Consider the following 27,115-nt stretch of genomic DNA (forward strand, 5'->3'; position numbering starts at 1 on the left):
ACACTTAGACAAATTTAAGCTCTGCATCAACATTCCAATTGAAAATTAGACCATTCTGGCGAATTCATTGCATTCAAAATTTGCATCCTAGAAAAGGAAGCTCAAAAGATCTCAAAAACGACTGGATTTTGGCCTGAAAAGACAAAAATAAAAACCCTAAGGCTTGACCCTAAATCCAGACAACCGACAGACTAACAAAATCCTAAAAACGAAAGCAAAAACGAACGAAAACAAGCGAAAAGAGGGGGTCCCCATTTGCGATGGGGCGATGTGTGAAATGGTCACAACAAGTACCAATAGAGTTATTTTTATAGAGTAGTGTATCCTTCATTGGTTTCTTGGATTTGCAAGTGAAATTCATCTTTTGGATGCAGTATCCCCATTTATCATATGTTGTTTGTGTGCTTGTTACTGCTGATGAGTGGAATATATGGCAATAGATGTCTTCATTCTGATTGAATTTTAATTGAGGCGATTTTCCATAAAACAAATTGGACCATTAGTTAAGAACTATGTCGTAGTTCTGGTATGATGGGAAAATAGTAAAATCAGAAATAATGTAGAATAGACTTGCATAGTCTATACTACATAAACAAAAACTCCATTTATTGGTCAGAATATGGTTGAAAATTTTGGTTATTCGGTTGATCCAAGATTTGAAAAATTTGGGACTTCATAAAAAATTGGGGGAAAACTTGACAATAGCTTAGTAGCTTTATGTTGAATTACTTGCCAAAAGCAAAAACTTGCCAAGGTCTGAAAAAACACTCTACGAAAACTTGGCAAAAACTCGGCAACTTAAAAATTTGCTTAAATTTAATTAGAAATGCAATTTTTTTTAGCAAAATTCAATGAGGAGATGCATCCATTGAGTCAATAAATGAATACATAAAAGAAACAAGCTGAGCCTAGGTATATTTGATTAGTTTAAATGCAAACTTGGTACAAAATGGCATTCTAATGTGGAATGCTGATGGCTGATAGTCTGAAACAAAACGAAATAGCAAATTGTTTTTGTAAAACTAAAGGTAAATACTACATAATTACATCTTCCTCTTCCCAACTCTAGTGAAAACTAAGGGAGAGGTAGAACTAGATGGTCTAGTCCTAGGAGTCTGATGTGGCTCCTCCACCTTGCCAAAACGAGTTTGAGGGTAGTGTTGATGTGTGTTTTATGCACTGTCAAACATAGAATAAAGTATTGAATACTCTATCCTCTCTTGAACAAAGACTTCTCTAGTGTTGAGTGCTGGGATCACTTGAAATGACTCCAAGGTTAACAATGTCCAGCCTTGTCTTGTTGGATAGCTTCAATGGTTGATGTGTTTGCTGCTCCTTCAAGGGGACGTACGTAATTGTTCTTCAAAGAGATGGAAATTCTCAATCACAAGGAATGCTATTCTTACGAATGATATTGCAATGTAGTTCTTTCCTACTACAACTAATGATCGCTTCTAAAAACAATGCAAACGGAGGTAAGGGTTTAGGAATGCTATACTAACACTAGGAATGCAAGAATAATGGACGACTTTAAGTGAGGCTCAACTAAACTTTTCTTTAACATTCGAAGAACATTTCCACAAAGCTAGTTCGATCTTCTACGGATAGCTAATGATTTTCAAATCACCAGTACAAACATAGATACCATCAAGGCGATGCATATCAATGAAGAAGTAGCAATTGAAGTTAAACTTGGCTAAAATGAGTTCTATCGACTACGCAAGATACTTCACCATCAATGAAATACTAGTAGTATGAACAATAGGAGCTTCACCATTAATCATGCACATAAGTCTTTCATTCATCTAATTACTTAAGCTAATTTTATTCTATCTTTTTTTTTTTAATTTTTAGATTTTAAGTTCTCTCATAAAAGGACGAAGAAACAAGCAAATGCTCCAAAACAAAATAAGTCACCAACACTCAATGATTTTATTATTTCTAGCAGCATCAAAGCAACAATTTTTCAAATCTCTTCTAATCCATCCTTTACAAATGAAATGAGTGGAACTTATATAGTGTTCTCAAATACAATGAATGTTAAGATTAAATCAAAATCAAGGGCCAAGATCTTGCCACCTAAACCCTAATTATGGTTTGTTACAACAAATATCTAAGTTATTGCAAATTATTAAAAACCGGCCAATGGGAATGTGACATTCCTTTAGAAAAACTTCGAGCAAAACTCCTCCAATGAGGAAAAAGATGCCATATGGGATCATAACAAACTTTCTTCTTGAAGTTTGTTCCCCTTATCCTTTGTTGCAAATTCAACAAATCTAGAGACTGTAATATCAATCTTGTTTATTGGAGCAGCAGACATGCTTTTCAATTGATCTTCCATGAAGCTCACCTCGTCTAAGGCAGAAGCAAAGGTTTTCTCTCATCCTGGCCCGAAATCTTTAGTCTTGCTAGCAAGTACCATGAATTAGTGTATGTCTTCGAGCTGCTTCTCTGTAGGTGATCCTACTGTCTCAAAGAATATGATTTTTACTCTCTCAATTAGCTTATCAGCATCTCTATGGATTCCTTCATTCATCTCTTTCTCAAGTATGATTTCAGGCACTTCCATGATTTTTTCATGTATCACATTTATTGCATTTTCTACATGAGTGCAACCACTATTGATATCTTCCAACATGATCTTCCTCATTCGGAGCAAATTATACCATTGCTAGAAATCATGTGGTTGTCCTTTCAACACTCCTCCATTCACCAAAGTCTGCCTAGTTAAATTCTTCATTGCTTGCAATCTCGACTTGGTGTAATCTTTGGTGAAAGTAAAAACATCATAAGCTGCCATGAGGACTTGAGTCCTATCAAGAACACTTGAAACTTTGTCAAATATCCTCACTAGCTCCTTCACGAATGCCTTTGCCTTTTTGAAAGACTTATTTATCCAATTCTTCATCATATGAGTTGAAGTCCTCATTTTTTCCAAATTATCAACTGAGTCTGGAGGAAGCAGTGGTGGAGGCGTGCTTGAAGGATCATGTTGCCTTCTCGGTTCTTTGAACTATTGTAGGTAGTTCCTCAATGAATTCATTTCTTTCTTGAGCTTCTTGTCTTTCTCTAGCTCAAGCTTCAAGATATCATGAACTGTCTTCATTGTGTCATTCAAGTCTTCCATTGCCTACTCAGTGGTGGGTGGACCTAAGTCAATGGTCTCCGAGTCATACTCTTCTACTGTGATCTCACCTTCGGGATTATCTACCCTTGGAGTGGCAATTTGTATCACTCATGATCCTATACCATCCTTTGTAATCTTTGCCATCTTGGTGGCTTTCTTCTTTTCAACTGTCTCTTGAGTTTTTTTTAGGACGTTGTCTAAATCATCTATAGGCTCCTCTTCTAGCACTATGACTTGCTTTGCCAATCTCTCCTTAAGCCATGCTGGGATAGCAGATCTTTCTTCTCCCGTTTGTACCTCCTTGAGTTGTTGATCTTCTCGGGGTGGAGAGGTTACTTCATCATCTTCTTTCTCTATTTCAACATACTCAATTTTAGCCACCTTATTGCTAGCTTGCTCCTGCGGTGTTGAGTTATCTTGTACTTGGGATTGTTTCCCACTATCTATATTTTCACATCTATTGTCATGAATTGTGGACTCCATGGATTCGTTCACACCATGATCTATGCTTCCTTTGGGTGGCTCACTCTCCTTGCTAGCTGCCTGATTCATCTCTACTTCATGTATTGATGAAGTACTAGTAGAAGGACGACCTGAATTTGATTTATGCCTTGAGTGATAATCCTTCCTTATGACTTTCTTTCCTCTTTGAACCTCTAGAGCGTGCTGACTGGGTGGCATTTTCACTAACACTCATACTTTCTGTATCTTCATCAGATGAGTTTGAATATCCCATCAAATCAAATGTCAACTGTGCATGTTGGCCTTTCAACTTCTAAGTTTGAATGTCTACCCATTGTCGTGTGTATGTCAAGATTGTCTTCATCAAGTCTTTCAAATCGGTGATCTCAACATCAATCCAATTGACCTCTACCTTCTTGTCTTTCTCTTGTTCATATACAGGTTGGAGGTGTTTTCCACTATCTCGTGCTTGATTTGGAATGTTGGAATGTAATGTCCCCACTTTGAAATATAATTAAATAATAATTATTAATAAATGATAATAATAAAATTAAAATACAAAAGAATAAAAATATAAATATAAATATAAAAGAATATAATTAAAATTTGATTAAAGTTAATGAACAATCAAAAGGCATGAAATGATAAGTTGTGACTCCCTCAAACGTGAGATATAAAAGGGAGAAGAAAACCTCATTTGAGGGGGAGGGAATTTGGGGGAAAAAATGAAGTGTGGATCTGATTGTGAAAGGTTGTGTCCCTTTCAAATGGCAGAAATAATGAAGAGTTGCACTCTTTCAAAGGGTGCTAATGGTGAAAGGGTGTGTCTCTTGCCAAAGGGCATACATGATGAAGAGGTGTGACCTCTCCCTCACATTGAGAGATACAAAGGAAAGGAATCAAAAGCATCCTTACATCAGCACAAGTCAGATCAGATCAGAACTGTTATAAAGTTACAGGCCCAGTAACATCCTTGTTCTTGGTGGTACGCATGGGGATGTGCTTAATAAGTATGCTTAATATATGAAGTCCAATAATGTTCATTAAGTGGCAGATATCAATGATACATATTAATCATCAAGTATTGCTGGGGAAGTTAGCATAAGATTAAGTAATGTCCAAGAAGATGAGCGATCAAAATCATTAAGATAAGAATGATCAGTATTGACAGCGAATGATATTAGATGCCAAATATATTATGAAGATCGAAATATGCTCATAAGCATATCGGCTAAGGCATATATCAATTACATATTAATGGATGACAGTGACTAATATAAACACTGAATAATATCGACGATAGTAAGATCAATATGCGAATCCGGTTAATTAAGAGTATTGTGATGAATAATGATGAATAGTAAATAACCAACAGATACTGAGAGGGTGGGTGAATCAGTATAGACAAAAACTTCTTTAACAACTAAAACTGCAAAGACTGCACTAACTGGTAAACAGCATCACCGATCTAAATCAGGGCACTACCGGTTAAAACACAGTGAGACTGTGAAAGATATAAACCGGTAACACTTAGATCTTCACAAGACCTAATAACTCCTTTCCACTTCACCCATATGCATAAACAAGTAATACATCATCAGAAATATAATGACCACTAGATCAGCATGCTTTACCGCTTAACAGAAAACACTAAGACATCACATGAAAAAGCATCACACATAACACACTGATTTTTCACGTGGAAACCCAACTGGGAAAAACCATGGTGGGGATGAATACCCACAAGTTATTCTTTGAACTCTTCTGAAGTCCGCTCTGTTAGGAGCCTAGTCCGGTTAAGGACTTTACAACAGGTTCTGCTAGGAACCAATCCTGTTAGGGATCACCCAGTTAAGGGATGGCTAAATACCCGGTTAAAGGTTAGAACCCTGTTAAAGGTTACCTCGCAAGAGGATTTGAAGAACTCAATGATTTTGAGTCACCCTGTTAAAGGATTTACAAAAAACCTGTTAAAGCTACCCGATAAAGGGATTTTCCAACTGCTGAAATGGTTAGAAGTCAACAGGTAATACACTGGTCTAATAACAACACTTAATGCCAAGGCAGATCCACTTCAGTTCCTATACTTCTGCAATCACACTCTGCAGATCTCTACTCACTGCACCGGTTTGGCAAGAATCAAGTATCTCTTCACTTGGATACACACATAACATTTGCCAACAACTTCACAATGCAAATCATCATCAACCTTATAGACAACAATTAGGTCGGTAGCCAAAACCTAAAACCCTAAGCATCTAGGTTAACAATACAGTCGGTCCAATCCTGACCGTTCAGTCACATTGCATAGTGTAGAACAATCTTGAACACATCTCAAGACGTTCTCCATCGTTCAATCTTTGCCGCTTCTGGAAGCTGATAAATTATCACGCGCTCTCCACCGTTTACTGAGACTTCGCACATTCCCAAGGTAGATAGAATCAATCTTCTTCATGCAAGATCCTCAAGGAAATTCTTCACGTGCACAAGGTTGACATGGCAACACGATCTAATCTTCATTTTGATGCTAACTCATCATAGGATGTCATCGGTCGAATCACACAGACTTGGAATGCATCAACCGGAAACCCTGAAGCTGAGACTACCAATCGGTAGTCATATCAAATGAAACCCCGATACAGACTTTGCATATACCAGTTCACATTCCAACATACCGGTTCACCTTTTCGCATATACCAGTTCACATTCCAACATACCAGTTCACCTTTTCGCATATACCGGTTCACATCATCATATCGGTTCACTTCATCATACTGGTTCTCTTGCGAGTTTGCTTTCTTTAATATACCGGTTCATACTTAAGCATATTGACATCAATGACAACATACAATATCATCATGTCATCCAACTCTGCACATATGCCAACATATTGACTATCAACATCGATCAAGGGAAGGACTTATCAAACAACCAATCAATATCTGAAGAAGCACAATTTTAAGACAGCGATTCATTTTTTAATGACAGCGATCAATGGTCATGAGGACATTGACTAGTAAGAAGACTAATCGGTGGTTATGAAATAACTAATCACATATGGAATGGTGTGATTAGTATAAGGAAAGAAAGCGATTATGAACAAACATGAGTCATGTCCTTTACAACATAACTTATCATTTCGATTGGAAGATATATGAAAGCATTCACTCAGCAAGAGGGGATGGTGTTTTTAATATATGCAGAACTGAATATGATATAAGAAGAGAATTATATGAAGACAATGGACTAAATCAGATAATATATAATAAAATCTATACACCAGACTAAAGACTAAGCTATAAGAAAATCATATGTAGCAACAATTTATGACATTGAGGTATATATGTCAAGTATACAAATCAGAGAAAGCTATCAAGATAAGCTATATCTTCCAAACTAGTCTTAGAATCCTGAGTTAAATATTATAATGAATAGTATTCAGTTTTGATAAAATTATATTTATTAATATATTATAACTCACTTTAAGTTAGAATTGTTATCTCAAGGCTAAATTAGGTAAATTCCAAAAGGGGACATTACATGGAAACTTTACACATTTTGACAATGTCAATTGGTAGTCTTAAACACATCTTCCTCCTTATCTCTAAATCATCTTGGGCATTCATCCAATAGTCTTCCAAATGTAGCTTGTGTCTATGCCTTCTCCCGTTACCTCTTCTAATTTTGTTGTAAGGATCAAAGTTTTCAGTAGAGAAATATGGGATAAGGGAATAGGATCTCAATTCTTCCTCTGATTTCTCAGTTGCCTGTAGGGATGGACACATCTATTGATTGCCCAACTGAGATGGGAAAAGAAATCCTTGTCTTGTGCCAATTTTTTTGAACTTTGTTATGTGATCAAGTGTCTTACTAACTCCAGCAGTACCATCTTGTCGGTAGCATAGTGTGGTAGCATGTATGGCAGACAAGAGCATCCCTGGACTTTTATGTAGATGAACTTGGGAAATTAAATATACCAAGCACCGTATTTCTTTACTAACTCTTTCGCTTGCGGGGAAAATCTTTGATGAATGCCGCCTTGCAGTGTTCTTATCAAGTGCATGGTGAAAGCATTGTTCACCCTCCTGAAATATGTCTTGCTAGGATAATGCAACTGTGTGTAGGATTCACATGCTCTCATCTCTCCAACTCCATTTCCAATTGGCCCTCTATACATCAATCCCGCATATTCATGAGCCCTAGCAAGTGAATATATGAGGTATGAACTAATGTAGAATGTCTTAGTACACCCAAGCCTCTTTAATTGTAGATCAAGGTTGTTGCTTATGATTCTCGCCCAGTTGATCTTTTCTCCACCGGTAGACATTGCTTCCATGAAGTAGTACATCCAATTCTCAAACTGAGATGCTTGAGAAATTCCCATAACTTGGTTGATCAAAGTGATCAAATCACCGGATTCTTCAATAAAATCAATCCTATGAATCTTGTTGGGTATCTTGGATATGTCGGGTCAGCTCTTCAATAACCAACACTCGTTGATTATGCCAAGGCACTTGTCGGGATCATCTTCATAGAATGCTTGTGCTCCTTCTTTACTCTTGTAGACCATGCCTTTGTGATCCGGTATGGGGAAGGCTTCATTGATGGGTGTCTCGGATAGGTAGGCAAGTACTCTACCATCAGGTGCTACTATCGTTCTAGTGTCGACATCATAGTGTTTGGCACACTCAACTATCAACTCATTGCATTGAATAGCTGGAAGGAAGCCTGTTGTTTGTATTATCCCGCTCCTGATCATCTTCTTTGAAAATCCAGAAGGCTTGCTTGTGTATAGGGGACCTTGCAACTTCTTCATGTCAATTTGACCTAGGTTGGTATCTCCTACATTGCTCTATAATGATGTGATCTTCGAGTCAAACATTACTCCCTTCAAGTCCTCCTTGATGAGAGTTTGTCTTGTGACTGTTGTTGCCTTTGGGACTGCCATGCTCTACCTGAAAGAGTTGTCTAAGTTAGGCTTTTGATATAACCTTAATGCCTACAATGTTGAAAGATGCATCTAGGTTAGCAATTTCCTTCACTAAGGCTGATAGTTCATTAAAATCCTCAAATTGCTAAAGCCCTAGGTTTTCATACTGAAACCCTCGCTTTTAAAATCTGATCCTACTTGAACATAATCATCAAACAGCCATTAATTTTGCATTAAAACTTGTCAAATGATCAATTCAAGTGTTTTAAAGCATGATATGAAAGAGATCTTATGACTGGAATTTCTCAAATACCTAGCCCTATTAGCTGCATCAACAATGAATTTACGTCTGATCTTAATGAAAATGATAAAAATCAACTTGATTCAGACCTTCAAATGGATATCTAGCTCTTTGATTATCTTAAATCAGCCTTCAATTCGGCAAAATTATTCCTTAATTCTTAGCGAATTGATAATGGTTTATCAGTTGAATGACAAAATTTGCTGATTTTGCTTGTACTGCTTGATCAAATTGCTGTGATTCTGATGTTGAAGATTGCTGATCGCTGCCTTAGATTATGAATTCACTGTTCCTGATTGAGAGATGAGTCGCTGCAACAATGGTGAAATGGCTGGGTGAATAGCAATTTGCTGTTGTTTGATGAAGTCAGCTTATGGTTGAATAGAGTTGCTGTCTTTCATGATCAAAATTGCTGCTTGAAAAAGAATTCACTGCTCTTCAAAAGACAAATTCACTGAATTGGGATCAATCTTGCAAACATTTATTGATCAAATGCAATGATCAATCTATCTTTATAGGCGTTGAGGGGTTCATCTTTTCATCTTAAGGCCGAATTTTTCTTTCATTAAATGATTTACAATTTTTGTTTTCGTGTCTCAATGCATAAAAGCCGACTTTGTTTTTGCCTTGAAATTTGAAATGAAACGTCTATCCTAGGTGGGCCCCTCCTTTAATATGAGTGCTAAAACATATACCTATCCCTTAGTCATAGATTATAAGGTGAATTGGAAATGCATTTGATAGGTCGCGATTTTCTCCCTTGACTGGAAGTTCGCTGATTTTGGGAGGTATAGGAAGTGGCTGGGTTTTTGAGGCCTTACTGATAGTGGTTGGGCTTTTAGAGCCTCTCAGGAAGTTCACGTTTTTTGAGGGGCACTTGCTATCACCAAGAAATCATTGGGCTTTTCACCTTGCATCGGCAGTGGCACTTAGAATGGTCGGGCTTTTAGGTAGGCATTGACAATGCCTTGATTGTGGTTAAAGCCTTTAAATGGAAGCAAAGACTTCCAATTTCCATCATATACATGCCTTCAAACTTCGTTGATTATTCATTTGATCTCTCCTTGATCAACCTCAAAAAAATTGCTCTTTCACCTTGGATCGGGCTTTTCAAGCCTAATTGGAAGTATATTCAGCATGGCCGGACTTTTTGACTTCAACTGGCAGTGGTCGGACTTTTTGAAGTGCACTAGCAGTGGTAGTGGTAGGTTGTGGATTCAAGCGCTCACTGATTGGTCGTGGATTTGACCCTGAACTAGAAGTCATGCCATAAGGTCGTGGATTTGATGGTGCACTGACAGTGGTCAAGGTTTTCAATGGGTCACAGGAAATGCCTATGAGCAGGGTGGACTTTTGAGGGCTCATTGACAGTAGGATGAGGTAGGTCGGGGTTTTGGGGGTCATTGACAGTGATCTCCCTTGCTTAATTTTATGAGTAGTGGCATTCACCTCGCTCACTCTAAGGGTCTTATATCATTAGCTAAGCCTTTTCATGGTTGTTTTGGCCTTCATCTTGATTGTCTCACGTCTAACATCTCAATTCCTTTGACTGATCTTCACACTTGCATTAATTGTTTCCATATCTGATGATGATGATCGAATGGAACAATTATCGTATACCATTTATTGCCAAGGTGTTGAGGATTAATGTAATGTCCCCTTCTTAGCCAGCGATAGTCAATCAAGGATAGAGGACCCATGTCAGGTTGATTTTCTCTTGGTTTAGATGGGTTGCTCGAGTGGATTGGGAGGTATCAGTCATTAATTATGATGTTTGAATGTTACCAAGTTAAAACTATATTAAAACCCAAGTTATACTCCAAAGTTCACTTAAGTCTAAAGAGAGAGTATGGATGCCTTAGGAGAGAGAAAGTTGAGTTCACTACATGTTGGGGTTATTGCAAATGATATTAAAAGGTGACTTTAAAAAGTTAGAATTACAAAGTTATGAAAATGACTTTATAATAAAGTCACTTTCCTTGGACAGCACCCCAAGTGGAGTTAGAAATGATAAAAAGGTGTTAGTGAGACATTAGAAGTAAATAAATTCAAATTAAAATCATAAATAGAGCTTGGGAAAGAAACTCTAATTAGGGCATATGGTTTTGGAGTTTTATAACACTTGGAAAACATTTTGGGGTATGTTATGTTATGATGGTTATTTTTCACTCTAGCCTCATGAGAGGAGCTTAGCTGAACTTGAGGGTTTGGAGCAGCTTGTGGAGACGAAAACCTTCATAGGTCATCACACCTGCAATTATGAAAGGTCTTCCAAGGGTGTGTAGGGAAATCCTACTTCAACGGTTTCATTTGGGCAACAAAGAAATTAGTTTTTGAATCTTCATTGCTGGTTTTTCTGAATAAGCAGCCTGCTTGCCTAGCCGCACCCTTTTCCTGACCATTTTGGAGTTGAGATCAACTATATCCTACTACTGTTTGGTGTTGGGCTGCATTGGTTTCTTCTTGCACTGCAGTTTGGAGCAAGTTTACAACTTTCAAAGGTTCAAGGGGTTATTACAATAAAAAAACAGACTCAGACAGGCTGTACCAGGTTCACAGAAAAGTGGTGATTTCTAGGCTAAGTTGTCTAGGTTTTGACAACTCTTTTGCACTTCTTGAGCACCAAGATCAGACTACCTTGTTAAGAGGTTTTTTGAGTTGAAAAGGGTAGTTTTGAAAGAGCTGCAAGAAATTTCCTGAGTGACCTAAGTGGTTGCCAATTTGGTGTTTTTTGAGTATCCTATGTGACTGTTAGCTTGGTGAATCAGACCTACAGGATAGCTGTTTGGAGCTTTCCTTCATCAAGTTTCAAAGGACTTTATCTGGGTAGGCCTTATTCTAATATGTAACACAATTTCTTGAACTGGGTTGCTCTTAGAATCAACAAATCTTGTCATTTCAGACCTGCAACTAAATCTGGAAACGATTGCTAAGAAGGATATTGTGTTGTTGAATCCATTTCTCATATCAGACAATCAGTCCCAGGGAAGCAGCCATTAAAGTCATTGCAACAGCTCCTATATGTTATTTTGTGATCATAATTCATACCTGAACCAATGAGATATTAAACGGGTATGTCTTTTATAAGTTGTATGTTCAAATCATTAAGTTGATAAGTTTTATGGTTACCATTGCCTATTGCAGTCTGATTTTCATATCAGACCTGGACTATTTTGTAATCAGACTCATACCAGTAGTAAATAAAGTTCATTTGAAGCTGGGTTATCATTATTGTTGTTGGAAATATACATGTTGGTTTATACATTTGCATTGAAAAACTCTCAAAATACATCCTACAATCACACAAACATTAGTACATCAGTCACCGTTCAGAATTTAGAGGTAGTTCATTGTGCCCCACACCAGGTTGGGACACTATAACTAAATCAAATTAACCTCATTCAAAATAAGGGATCTGACTGCCACTAAACTAACCTAAGACCTGAAACTGAAAACAAAAGAGGGGGTCCCCATTTGTGATGGGGTGATGTGTGAAATGGTCACAAAAGGTAGTACCCGTCGCAAGGGTCTGAGGGTGAGAGAGAGAGAGGTAGGGAGATAGGTCTAGATCTTGGGGGAGAGAAGAGTGAGATAGAGAGTGGTAGAGAGAGAGGATAGAGGAAGAGTGATATGGATATAGATAGGTCTAGAATTTGGGGTAGACAAACTGAGTGAGATGGAGAGAGCATGAGAATGCTGATTGGAATCTACTGATTAGTGATTACTGAAATTTGACTAAGTCTGAAAATTTAAAAGATCTTTTAAAACCTATAATTTGCATTATTACTCCTAGAGATCTTAAATCACTCTCAAACATCCTGCCAATGTATACATGAAATATAACTTAAAGAATAAGTCACATTTCAATATGTGACTTATACTTAAATGTTATATTTTATGAATATATTCTAATGAAGAGAATGAGATTGACTTGAAAAAAAAATATTAGATAATTTTTTGACATGTTTGGGCCCCTTTTTTTTATTCAACCGAGTTTTTGTCAAATACTCGCCAATTTTGTGAAAAAGCTCATCAAAAACTTGGCAAATTTTCCAAAAAACTCTGTGAGTTTTTGTGTGAGTTTATGGCATAAATACTCACTGAGCAAAAAAACTCGTTAGTTTTTCAAGACTGGCGAAGTACTCTGCGAGTCTTCCATCTATTGTCAGCCTTTATATATATATATATATTCAACAAGTATCAATTGAAAGATTTTATAATTTTATAAAAAGGTTCTTAAAAAATATGCTTACTATTGAATTTATTGAAAATATTATTGATTTCCTTCATATATAAATCAAAAAAATAGAATTCGATATACATCATAGACTAAAAAAATGAGCTCAAATTTTCACTACATGTGAATTTGAAGTTTCAATATCAATAGAATTACAAATTCATATATTTCTTCTATGATTTAAGCTCAGAAAAATCTGGTACCCCTATATGCAGGTGTTGGGGAACTGGATTGTATAACTACATTATCTAAAACAGGAGCCTGAGGCATAGAAAAAATATAATAACGAAACAATTTAATCATAGTTATAAAATTTTGATTAAAATTTTTAAAGTTTAAACTTCCAAATGTAACAGACTAGAACTGAAATTATGTGGTTTCTAAAGAACAATAATGCACAGGCACATACCCAGATGCACGACTGGCTATAATCCTGGCTTGTGCTTCACTACCGTGAAGATGCTACCCATCGACCGGCCTCAGCAATCAGCATAAACCCATTAAAATTTCAATCAGCGCCCAAAAACAAAGCTATAAACATGGAAAATGTCTCCCGAAATTTTCTTTTTATCAGTTTGAATTTTGTTTTGGCCTAGATGCAAGTCAATAGTGTTCTTACCTGCAAGTTTGGCACTTACTATGAGATTTTTGCTAATCACTCATGCTGAGTTTTTATGGGGAGTACTCGTTTGGAGTTTGGGCTTGTAAGTACTTTTGGGTACTCGCTGAAATTTGCAACTATCTTCAGATGCTGCATTCTGTCAATAGTGCTGCAGAAAGATATTATGTGAAAGCTAAGGTGTTATTCATTCCCACTTTAGATATACATGGCATAACAAGTATCTAGAGCACCAAGGATTACAATCCTCATGGGCATTGCTAAGGGATCAAAAGTTTAAAACCCTTGCCTTAAATACCCCGTGGGAATTGTTTTAAAATCACGTTCATGATGAAACAACTATTGCTGAAGTTATTTGTATTAATCGTTTCTAAAAACATCCGCTTTTGCAATTTTATGACAATACCTTCTTGTTGGCTGAAGTATGTATTGTACAAAGTAGTTTCTTATATCACTAGCATTCACCACACATTATCCTCACATGGATTTGTCCATATTTTTTATTACCATATATAAGGGTTCTTATCATTCACATTAATAAGTGTTGCCTACAGTAGCTGCCACCTTTAGTTTACTTTAGAACTTTGCAGTCTAGAAGAACAACAGATGGCTAATGTTTTGACAGAATTTTTTATTTGAGAATCGTTTTTAGCAAATAGTTGGTTATACTTGGTTCCTAATTAATTTTCTAGGTCAAAACAGACTCATTATTTTATGCAAGCAAAAATGTTCATTATGCTGTCATTAGGCTGAATAGTTCCGTGATCTATCAACATCAGTTTATTTCTGAGCTGGATTAAAGTTTCAAACTTTTTCCTTCATACGCTTATTTGTCTTTTCCTGTAGGTGGCTGCATTCAGGGCAACATTGGAGGAAATAAGGGATTCTTCATTGTTGGTGCATGTGGTAGACATAAGGTAGCTTTTAATTACACACCATTTTCTTCAATAGCATTTATTTAGTTCTGACTAATGCTTGTAGGGTTCACAACAAGTCAGTTGAAGGATGAACTTCACTTATTTCCATGGTAATGTATGCTTATTTTTTCATTATCCAGTAAGATATGTGGAATGGCATGACACTGTTGTTTTTATTTCAAGTATAGCCATCCTCTGGCTTCACAACAGACAGAAGCTGTGAAGAAAGTGCTTGCAGAACTTGATGTTGAGCACATTCCAATGTTGACTCTGTGGAATAAGGTGATGTACTCTTGCTCTGATTTTGTCATGCAAATAAACAAAAACCACATATTTGCACTGAACATGCTCTAATGTACTGATTCATAATTCAGGTTGACAGGGTTACAAATCCTGACAGAATCAGAGGAGAAGCAGAGAATAGAGGGGATGTTATTTGTGTCTCAGCATTGAATGGTGCTGGTCTGCAAGAATTTTACTCTGCTGTTGAAAATAAGTTGAAGGTTTAGCAAAGATTTTTCCTGCAGAATTTTTAGTATTCATTGCATAGAGCCATATCTCGGTCTTCTCTACTATCATTAATTCATATCATATTTGCATGCAGGATTCTATGGTCTTGATAGAAGCATCTGTCCCATTTGATATGGGTGAACTTGTTAGTACAGTACATCGTGTTGGGATAGTTGAAAAAGTGGTATGTTTATCTAAACTGTAAAGTATTAATGTATTTTATGTGCATGTTTCAGGTAGAAATGGTATTAAACCTTTCTGCAGCTAGAAACCAGTGATGACTTATGGAACTTCATGGATGTTATCACTGGGTGTTACTCTTGATAATTTTAACTTTAGATGCTTCTGTCAGAGTTGATTGTTGCTAGACTAGAAAGCTAATTATTGGAAACCTAGTAAAGGAACTAATAATTACAACCATAGTGTTGAGACTCTGACTCAGCAAAAATTTGGCAAGCTATTTTTTGACTTGCTCTCAGACTTGGTGGAAAATCTTGGCAAACAATGTTATGGAAATAAAATTGAATAAAAAAGAAAACCAATCAAAAACATTTTTCATGAACTATAGCATTCAAAAATACATATATTTCATGAAAAATAATTATAATTGTTTTCTTTTTTTTTAATTGAAGTTTGAGTTTATTTTCTTGTTTTTTAAGACTCAGTTGAGTCTGCAACTCAAGGCTGCAGACTCACTGAGCCTGCCTCTGTCTTGGATCTGCAACTCTTTTCTGAGTCTCAACACTATGATTAAAACACACATCACAGAGAATGGAAAGCAAGAATCTTACATCAGTTATCTCGAACACATTCTACATATTCCCAAACATATCACATCTCACAATCCTTTTGTTACCCTGTTGTTATGTACTGAACTATCATATCTGTTTACACAGTGAAAGCAAGAGAATTCCATCCACATGGTTGGATACAATGCAGTCCTCAAATATTACAGGAGTATAGATATGCAAATGATCAGTGTGAATGCTCAAATGGAGAATTGGATTATGGCCATTGCTAATATCTGATGACTGTCCTCAATAAACAGTCGTTTCTCATGGTTAATATTCCACGTGTATTAAGCTCATTTATTTATAGATCTAATCAAATCCATTGCACCCATGATATAATACTGATCTGAAAATTCTTAACCCAAATCTGAATTCGTGAGCACCAACCCATTGGAAGCACCAACTCCCACTTCTGAATTTGTGAGCACCAACCCACTGGAAGCACCAACTCCCAATCCAGAATTAGTGAGCACCAACCCACTTCATACAAATCTGAATTTCCATCTTGACAATGTTGCTATCTCAACTGATGATGGACATGCTATAATACTATAAATCTTCACCACAAATCTAACTTTACTTTCTTTTCAAGTCTGCTAGTATTATGACAATAAGTTTTCCATAAAACTCTTCTCAATATAATCTTGAATCTGCACATAAATCTTTTCTACAACTCTGCCATTAAATCTGCTCTAAGTATGCTTAAATTTGTCTCATATGTCTGCTCTAACTCTGCTTGAATCTGTCTCATATGTCTGATCAAATCTGTTATAGTCTAATAAGAATCTGTCACCAACAAGGCCACAATCTTCACCTCAAAATTTGCTATAGAGTGACAATAATACTGGATATCCACATACACACTTTGTTGGTGTACAACATTTTATGTCTTTACTGCTTTCGCAACCACGTACAGTTTCTCAAAGAATTTTCTTATTCATTCTACATATACCACTTTATACTCTGTGCTTTTCTCTGAGAAATATTCTGATTTTTTTTATTTTCCAAGCTTCATTTCACACATAATCCTGATCTTTGCAAATTCTGCCCCTATATACACATAAATATCCACCTTTATCTCTACAAGAGATTGTCTTCTATGTCATCATATTTCTTTTAATGTATCTCATAGTCTGAAGGAAGTTCAGACCTATATTCTCCTCGTATTTTATGATAATCTCTGCATACACCCAGCACCTCTTATGTATTGATAAACATAATTGTCTTCACAGCATACACTTGTATATTCCTTATGCTTATTCTACCAGCATCGATACATTTTCATAGTTCACGCATAATACTTTTTCACAGAGAACTCACCTTTCATTCAACTACACATCGCTTACTTCATCTTCATTTATATATTTCTGTCTTCAAACAGAATGATGCATCTGTTTGAATGGGGAGACACAATCTTTTCCATGAAATGATATTTTCCTTAACTAATATTAATCGAAGCCTTTATTAAGTTCCTTACTAATATAACATTTCAATGCTACCTTTAATCCAAGTCATATGTCTCTTCATAATAGAGTCGTCGTTTTCTCTTTTTCTAACTTTTCTCAACACCTGTATCATACGTGTCTTTTAGACCTGTTCATACGTGTCTCTTAGATGAGACATTTTGCCTTTAATGAAAGTGCTGTCTTAAACAAGTGTTTATAAAACTTGAATATGATCGCACTGATTTGTTTTATTTGTTTCACTAATTCTTAATTAAACTTCATCATTTCATTAGACATGAGAATTAAGTCGCTTTTCTAAACATAAGCTCTGTCTTTCTTTCTCATAAAGAGTTGACCCAAGATAGAGTAATATTTCTTTCTTGTAGCACTAAGAACATTTCGCACCCATAGAATATGAAGTCAGTGCTTGTGATGAATTTTCCACCTTTATTTTAGTCATCGTCTTCCATTTATAATGTAGTCGCTGTCATATATCAAAGTTTTATACTTTGATCACTGGTCAAAGACTCCCGTATTTCTTCATGAAATTGCCGATAATAAAGAGATGGATGAAGATCGCTGTCAATTTAATTTCTGATTATTGCTTTAATATGTACATAGGCTATACACATATCATTGCTGCTCATTACATATCTGTAACTTGATGAATTGCTACATACAAATATGTAGTCATTTCTATGTCAACACTGCCTTCAAACATATACTTATTGCTGCTGCAATTTTTATAATATTACTGCCTTATACATAATCTATGTTTATTAAATCATAAATAAACTATCATTGCCTTTGTTCATCATGGAATCGCTGCTCTTAAACAAGCCGACGGTATTATTTGGAGAGTCACTGTTGTATATCTATAAACCTGATATGAATATATCTTATTGCAGTTTATAATCATTATGACTGTCTGTTCTTTCTGATCGCTTTGTGTCTTGATTCATTATAACAGCTGCCGTATTAATTCATCTTCAATTATCGCTACACTCTAAATCATTAGGTGCCTTGAGTTATCTTCAGTGAGTCAACCAGATTAATGAAGTTTGTTGTCGGCATAAATTGCCTATTGTTATGTTTGATAATATTTGTTATCCGATAAGGTATTAATTAATTGTATTGAGTGGGTTGTCAGTCTCGGGTGCTTATGTGTCGGTTGGTTGACGATTGTGTACCTCTCGGCAACCGACGGGTCTTTTAAATATGTCGTGTACTGTCAAAGAGGGATGGTATTTGTTGGTTGAAAATTTTGTACACCAAGAGAAATATACAAAATTGTGGTTTCAACCACAGCGTGTGAGTAAAAATCTCCTAATTAAGGGAAGGCTCCCCCTATCTAACTACAAATTTGAAAATAAAATAGGATGGGACAACAATCTTTCTTCTTCTTTCAAGAAAGACAATATCCTTTTCTCTTCACAAAAAAGTGATAACAATTTCGATATAAAACAGCAATAACAATTTTCGAAACGAAATGAGAGAAAGGAAATGAAGTTTCCTGAAAGCTCAAAGACTTTCGTCACTTCCTTTGGGACGGGACAACAATATCAAACTCAAAGACTTGATTATGTGAAGTCCTATCTACCCTTTTCTATACTAATTTGATTAAGAACAAATTATAACAGCACAAAGACTGAAATATCTCATCCTTTTTACATAAACAATGTGAAGTAGCATAAGCTCAAAGACTCACAACTATTTCTCACAAAATCTACTTCTAAATTATGTTACGAACAAGTGTAAAAACAAAGTCTTACAACTTTTTCCCAATAGAACTTCTACTTTAACTAAATTAATCTTCAATACTTGCAGTTCAAAGACTGCAAATCAGATTCGATTAAGTTCTCAAAGAAAGGAAATATGGAACACAAACTCAAGAATGTAGCACAAAGACTCAAAGCTTGAGCAATTTTCTTTTATTCCTTTCATTTCTTCAATTTACACATAAAAGCTCAAAGACTTCTTTGCTGCAAATTTGGCAGAGTTTTTGCTTGCTTTCAAAAAGATAAAGATTACAATAGACCCCTCAAGTATTTATAGAAGAGGATCCTTGAGAAAAGGTGGGAGGATCCTAACTAACTTGAGAGATTCTCTCAACCACCAAGACTAATTCAATAACTAACTATGACTTATTCCAACTACAGTCCTAACTGAACTCAAACTGTAGTTGCCTTACATGTAATGACAAAAGTGCAAGTAATGACTTATCTTGCAATTTACAAAAAGGCTTTTACATGTAACTTGTCAAAAGAAAAACTACAACTAAAAGATTACAAATTTGGAAAAATACAACTAAGTGTTGAAAAACACTTAAGTTGCAGTATGTGAAGACATGAATCCTTCAAACTTTTGGATGATCATTTGCAGCTCATCAAAATCCGGTTCATGGGTGTTCTTGGCCATGATCATGGTTTTCACGACAACATCGCTGCAACGAAAGATTGTGGCATTATTTCTCTCAAAGGAAAACTGAATTTCCCGCAAGTAACCTTGATAAGTCACTAAGGCTTGAATGGATGCTGCTGAAAATGGTTCACTTTTCCACTCTTGACGGATCTTCAACTTGTTGATGTGTATTTTGTACACGACCAAACACAAAATAAAATACCCAAAGGTATCTTATCCTCTCTTGAGTAAAGTCTCCGAATGTTGAAGATATCGCAAAAAGGATCAATCGGAAGGACTTCAAGGTTTTGCTTTGTAGGATCTCTACTCGCGGATAAGCACTAGTGGTCGTTGTGTTTGCTGTTTCTTCAAGGGGCCTTACGTACTTTCAAAGAAAGCTTGTCCGTGTTACTATCTTTCCAAATGAGGAAACAGGATTTTCCTAATACTAACAGATTTTCAAAAAAAAGATCAAAAGATAAGGGTTTCAAGGAAGAGATACTTAAACTAATCCTAAGAATGACTTGATGAAGACTGGTTTTGATAAGATTCTACCAATTTCAGTATCGCCAAAGGATTACAACTCCACTGGAATTGGTGCGATCTTCTAAGGGTATTCAACGATTTTCAAATCACCAAGGAGATAGATACTATCAGGGAGATACGTACCAATACTTCCAATGATAATTGAACTCTTAATCAATTTCAATGTTTCCAGTTGACCACACAAGGCGTTCTTACAATCAGTAAGAAGCTAGTGGTTTGGAATGTGAGTCTTATCAAAGATCAGGCACAACATTCATCCTTCAAACTTAAAATCTAAATGATATTTCTACTAAGAGTGATTCAAGAAGATAAACAACCATGAAAATAGCCACAAGGATTGCAACAAAACACCATAACTTCAATATTTCATTGATCTCATAGCCAAATAAACAACAATTGTTCAACTTTCTCTCTTCACTACTCAAATTTGCTACTAACAAAATTAAACTTATCTCTCTCCAACTTTCTAACTTTTCTTTCTCTCTATCTCTAACTCTCAAAATGAAATGAGTGAGGGCATATATAGCATCCTCAAATACAATGAATGGCCTGGATCAAAAGAAGATCAATGGCTGAGATTTTGACACCTAAACCCTAATTAGGGTTTGTTACAAAAAAGTCTCCATTTAGATAAACATTATTAATCCATAGCCAATAAAAATTGGCACAAATAACGAGGAGACATAGACCAATAGGAATTAAGCTGCCACATCATCTTATAACAACTTTTCATCTAGAACTTTGTTCCCTTTCCTATGCTCTTTTCTAGCATATTCAATGAATCTGGACACAATTCCCTCAATCTCAGCAATGGGAATCTCAGGAAGATTCTTCATTCGTTCTTCCAAGTGAAGGACTTGATCAAAAGCAGTGAGAAGAGTTGTCTCCCACCCAGGCTCAAGTTCTTTGGTCTTCTCAATCAGGAATATAGTAGCATACATTTGATCTCGTTGCCTCTCTATGACGATGTTCTCTTCCTTACAAAAGATGACCTTGATTTTGTCCTCCAACTCCTGGATGTCCACATCTGTCTCGACCTCAATCCGCCTGTCAAGGATGGTACACAACACCTCAAACACCTTGTCTTGAATTGGATGGATGATGCTTTCAACTCGGCTGCATCTGGTGTTGACGTCTTCAAAAAGAACTTCCTTCATCCGGAGCAGAGATGACCACTGCAGGAGGCTATGGGTTCCTCCATCCATTATATTTTCTTGCACTAGAATCCATCTTGGTGTTTCTCTTATCACTTGTAAGATTGGGATGATAACATCTCTAGTGTGAGTGAATGCAGCCACAGTTATCATTAGATTATGGATAATCTCAAGGACCTGGATAGCTCGATGAACTGTCTTCATCGTTCTTGTTGCAAATTCAACGGCTACCTTGTGAGATTCATCAATCCAAGAACTCATGAGTTGAACTAGGCTCTTCACCCTTTCTGTCTCACTTATTGATTCAAGAGGCAGTGCATGTAAAGGAGATATTGTTGGATCCCGTCGTCTCAAAGGCTAGTTAAGATGGCTTAAATAATTCCTCCAAGCACTGACCTCCTTTTCAAACTTCTTATTCTTTTCCACTTCCTCTTTGAGTTTGTCTTTGAGTGTTTTTCAATGAATCAGTTGCTTCTTCCATAGCCTGCTCGGTGGTAAGTGGACCAAGATCAAATGTTTCTAGATCATATTCTTCTGCTAGAATCTCATCCTCATATTTGTCCACCACTGGTGTAGCTATCTGCACTTTTCTGGATCCTGTCTCATCTCTAATTACCTTTGACATCTTTGTGGCCTTCTTCTTCTCTATTACTTCATGAGAATTTCTTATAAAGCTTTCCAAGTCAAATACATGTTCTTCCTCTTCAACCACAACTACCCTTGTCAGCCTCTCTTTCAGCCAATCCGGAATGGCAGATCTTGTTTCCCTCACTTGTATTTCTTTAGGTAGAGGTCTATCTTCCCGGAAAGGAGATGTTGCTTCATCATCATTCTTTTCTTCTTGTTGCTCATTAGCACCAATTTGGGGAGATTGACTTGATGAATGTTGAGGTGTATGTCCTTTTCCTTGTTTATCATTCTGTACCATGGATTCCATAGACTCATCAATTTCATATACTATCTGCCTCTGATCTTCTCCTTGACTTGCTTCCTTTTCATGCCTAGAAGATGTGCTTGGTGGGCGATCAGGATTTTTTTTTCTACTTGTTCTTGGAAGGTTCTCTCTTCTCAGGTCCTTCTTTCCTCTTTGAGCCTTTGGAATGAGAAGTATTCTCACTCACACTTGCCTCTCCTTCTTCTGGTCTTGCTTCCAAGGTGAATGTCATAGAAACATTCTGCTCCTTCAACTTTTGATGTTGTACATCCACCTATCTGCGAGTGCAAGATAAAACGGGAGCCATCTTAGGTCTAAAACCTCGGGCTCATTCCAATCTATCTTCACTTCTTTATCTTCCTTCTCATAGGATGACTGGAGGTATCTACCATTATCCTGGGCTTGATCGGCTACTCTATAAATTTTGCATTTCCTGATGAGATCCAAGGGTAACCTGGAATGCATCTTTCTTTTGACCTCGACATCATCTTGGACATTCATCCAAAAGTCCTCCACCTGAGACTCATGCCTGTACTTCTTCCTGACTGTTTCTTCTATATGACCATGAGGATCAAAATTCTCTCTCGAGGCAAAGGATGTGAATGAGTATAGAGATAATTCCTTCTCTGCATCTTTCGCGGCTTGAGTATTAGGACACACTTCAACTGAGTTCCCTAGTATGATGGGCACGGGAATTCCATTTCCATGCTTGTGTCTGGATGCCTTCGCATAAGCTGCCAACTGTCTAGTCACCTCAAGTAGTACTATCCTGTCTGTAGGATATCTTGGCAACATGTAGGGAGGTGAAGGACACCCATGAACTCTGATGTATGTGAATTTTGGAAACTGAATGAACCATGCACCATGCTTCTTCACGAGCTCTTGTGCGTCCAGAGACAGTCGATTGTGAATCCCACCTTGCAATATCCTGGTAATATTCATCGTGAAGGTGTCATTGACTAGCTTGTAGTCACTTCTGGGTGGATGATGTAGTTGAACATAAGAATCACAAACTCTTATTTCTCCGGGTCCTCTTCCAACAACTCCTCTGTGAGGTAGTCCTGCATACTCAAAACCTCTGATCAAGGCATATACAACATATGAACTCATGTGAAATGACTTGGTAGGCCTTAGTCTTCTCAACTGCACATCCAGGATGTTGCTAATGATTCTAGCCCAATTGAGCATTCCCTTTCCTTGGACAATCAGTTGTATGAAGAAGAACATCCATTTGTCAAAGAAGAAAGCTTGAGAGGCACCCGTGACCCGATTGAGCAAGGTTATCAAATTCTTGAACTCTTCTTGGAAGTCGATTCTGTGCGGTGTATTGGGAATCTTGTTCAAGCGAGGTCTGCTCTTGAGTAGCCAATTCTTGTTGATGAAGTTCAAGCAGGAATCAGGATCATCCTCATAGATAGATCTAGCTCCTTCTAGACTTTTGTAGATCATGTCTCTATGTTCTGGGAGATGAAAAATCTCACTTATAGCTTCCTCCGAAAGATAGGCTAAGATAGTTCCATCCTCGGCCACGATCATCCTTGAGTGTGAATCATAGTGCCAGGCACACTCAATCATCAATTCATGACACTTGACTGCGGGAGAGAAACCTGCAGCTTTGATGATGCCACTCTCAATTATCTTCTTTGCAATAGGTGACGGCTTGCCGATGTAGGGCGCTTCCCGAAATTTCTTCACATTGAAGTTTCCTAGGTTAGTGTCTCCGATATTGCTCCACTTGGACACGATCCTAGTCTCCAATTCGTCATTCCTTTGATCCTCCTTGATGAGAGCCTGTCGAGTAGTAGATCCTTCGGCTTTGGGGGTCGTCATTTGATACCTACAAAAAAGCTTAAAATTAGGGTTTGAGCATAATGTCTTCATTACAGGAGATTTGAGACCTTTCAAGGAAATAACTAACTATTAATTTGAAAATAATGATAAATCTAAGAATTATGAATTTTCAAATTAAATTAAAATCAGATTGTACAAGACTTAGATTTTTCAAAGGATTACTATGGAAAATCAAACTAAATCTTGAATAAAAACTTCAAAAATCTGATTCTTCATACCTCTTTCTTGAATTTTAGCTATCAACCTTGAAAAATGAAAGAAGGAAGATGATGAATTTGCTGGGCAAGGATGTTTGATCTGAATTTCTGGTCTTCCTTTGGATGAATTATGCTCCAATCAGCCTTCAAAAGAATTTCGCCTTCTACTAGCCTTCAAATACTTGGCAAATTCTGGAAATTAACCTCCAACTAGCAAGAAATTCGCCTCCAACTTAGCTAGAATTCACTCCTCTAGATCTGCTCTTCAAGTTCACATGAGAACAATGAATGAATGATTTGAATTTGCCACAATACACCTCCCTTATATAGGGCGCTCACCTTGATTCTCCTTGAGGCTGACTTGGCAAATAGGGAATAAAATGAAATAAAACCCCTCTTAAGGATGGCTGACTTGGCAAATAAAGGCAAAATAATGAGTATTGAGCGCTCAAGCATAATTTTTTATTTTAAAATTAATTCCAAAGCTTCAAAGGTGGATTTTTTCATTTATTTCAAGGCTTAGAAATTAATTAATTAAATTATAAATGTCTTAATTCATGCGAACTTGTTTCAACCTCCCAAATGTCTTGTAATAGGCTAATTTAGTGAAAAATTATGGGCTAGCTTAGGAATGTTAAAGCTTGATTAAGGCTTGATGAATCTTCATTCTTTAGGCATTAAAATATCCAAAGTGATGTAGGTCTAAATCCTTTCAAGGCTTATTCGAACCCCTCATCTAGGCTTGTTCACTTCATGAATCAAAATCTTTACAATCTAGATTTGCAATCTCCTATGTCCTTGTCTTCACAATTCTGCAACTTGCCCTTGACTCAATCTAACAAAGATGAAAAATAGGTGTTTTTGAGGATTTCGCCCTGGACCCTTTAGAAGGGTCATGAGCGATTTTCTCATTTTAGGTCAAAATTCATCTTTGCTTGATCATTAACCTTCTCCAAGGCAATCTCCAGGGTCTATTTATCTCAACCACTGAGTTGGCTCAACAAGATTTTGAAGGAACCACTGCTTTTTAGGAATTTCGCTCTAGACCCTTTGGAAGGGTCAAGAGCGAAATTCACCTCTCAAGCCAATTTTCCAATCTCCACTTCAATTCATCAAAATTCGCTCAGTTTGAACCCACTTCTCAACTTACTAGCATTGGTTTGATCTTCACAAGGCGAAAAAGGTCAATTTTGCTCAATAACCTAGCCAGGGACAGGACTTATCTAGAATTTCGCTCTGGACCCTTTGGAAGGGTCAGGGGCGAAATTCTCTCTTGAGCTCAAAATTCACATTTTTTGAAGGTCCAAATCTCTCCAAGGCATTCTAAATAGCTTCTTTCACTATAATCCAGGCCTAGTTTTACTCAAACCTTGAAGGAAAAGGTGACTTTAGTGTTTTTTGCTCTGGACCCTTTGGAAGGGTCAGGAGCAAATTTCTTTGCTTGTAGCTTATTTTTCATCATTCCAACTTCAATCCACCTCACAAGGTTAGGAAATAGTTTTCTTCTTTCACCCAATCCAAGTTTGATTTGTTTTTGCAAGGCAAAATAGGAGATTTTAGGATTTTCGCCCTGGACCCTTTGGAATGGTCAAGAGCGAATTTCCTCCTTTGGCCTAAAATCATCACTTTTGGAAACAAACATCCACTCAAAGGCAATCTCAAGGGCATTTTTTACCTTAGTCTAGTCTTGTCTTAGCATAAATTTGAAAGGAATGAGTAGGTTTTAGGATTTTCGCTCTGGACTCTTTGGAAGGGTCAGGAGCGAAATTTCCTTTCTTGGATAGAATCCTTCATTTTCACAACTTCTAAACATCCCCAAGGATTTCAACATGTTCATTCTTCTTTTCATCATGTCTTGGACACCAAAACTAGGCCAAATAAGGCAAGAAATGTCTCTTAGAGAGATTTTCGCTCTGGACCCTTTGGAAGGGTCAAGAGCGAAAATCACTTCTTGGGCTAAATCCTTCATTTCTCCCTTCCAAAACGACCTCAAGAGGTAAAAGCAAGTTATTTTTCTTCCATCCATGCCATAACAAATCAAAAACTTTACTTCCTTTATTGCAAAAGTAAGAGCTTTTAGGAATTTCGCTCTGGACCCTTTGGAAGGGTCAGGAGCGAAATTTCCCTTTTGGTCCAAAATCCTTCATTTTCAACGCTTTCAAACCTTTCAAAGGCAATAAGAATGTCCAACCTTCCTTCCAAGATACCCTGCAAATCAAAAATTAGCCAAACTTAGGATGAAATGAGCTTTAGGAAGATTTTCGCTCTGGACCCTTTGGAAGGGTCAGGAGCGAAAATCTCATTCCAAGCCAGATTTTTCAAGCTTCAAACCACCTCACAGGGCAAAATTAGATCATTCTCCACATTAGGAACAAGGTTTCTAACCCATTCAAGGCAAGAAACAAGGTTTATGATGAATTTCGCTCTGGAACCTTTGGAAGGGTCAGGAGCGAAATTCTCCTTTAGGTCAAAGTCTTGTCCTTCAAAAATCCACCAGCTCCATCTCAAGGCAAGATCAAATCAATTCACCCTCAAACATGCCCTAGAAAGCGACACTTAGCCAAAACTGAGAAGAAAAGGTGGTCTACAAGGATTTTCGCTCTGGACTCTTTGGAAGGGTCAGGAGCGAAAATCAAGATTTTAGCTTGATTCTTGACCTTTTGAACTCTAATTCTCCTTGAGAGGCGAACA

At 36.9% G+C, this 27,115-nt stretch overlaps 1 protein-coding gene across 1 annotated transcript in view; it reads left to right on the forward strand.

The window, feature by feature from the left end:
• The window catches only part of LOC131034467 (uncharacterized), a 214,854-nt gene that overhangs the window by 170,141 nt on the left and 17,598 nt on the right, over positions 1-27,115 (forward strand). The window contains exons 9-12 of the mRNA XM_057965974.2: positions 14,526-14,596; positions 14,785-14,878; positions 14,971-15,099; positions 15,201-15,290. Of these exons, the coding sequence (XP_057821957.2) occupies positions 14,526-14,596; positions 14,785-14,878; positions 14,971-15,099; positions 15,201-15,290 (384 nt within the window). The remainder of the gene's footprint in view (positions 1-14,525; positions 14,597-14,784; positions 14,879-14,970; positions 15,100-15,200; positions 15,291-27,115) is intronic.

The sequence above is a fragment of the Cryptomeria japonica genome, chromosome 9 (genome assembly GCF_030272615.1).
Source record: "Cryptomeria japonica chromosome 9, Sugi_1.0, whole genome shotgun sequence".
In the NCBI taxonomy this organism is placed as follows: Eukaryota; Viridiplantae; Streptophyta; class Pinopsida; order Cupressales; family Cupressaceae; genus Cryptomeria; species Cryptomeria japonica.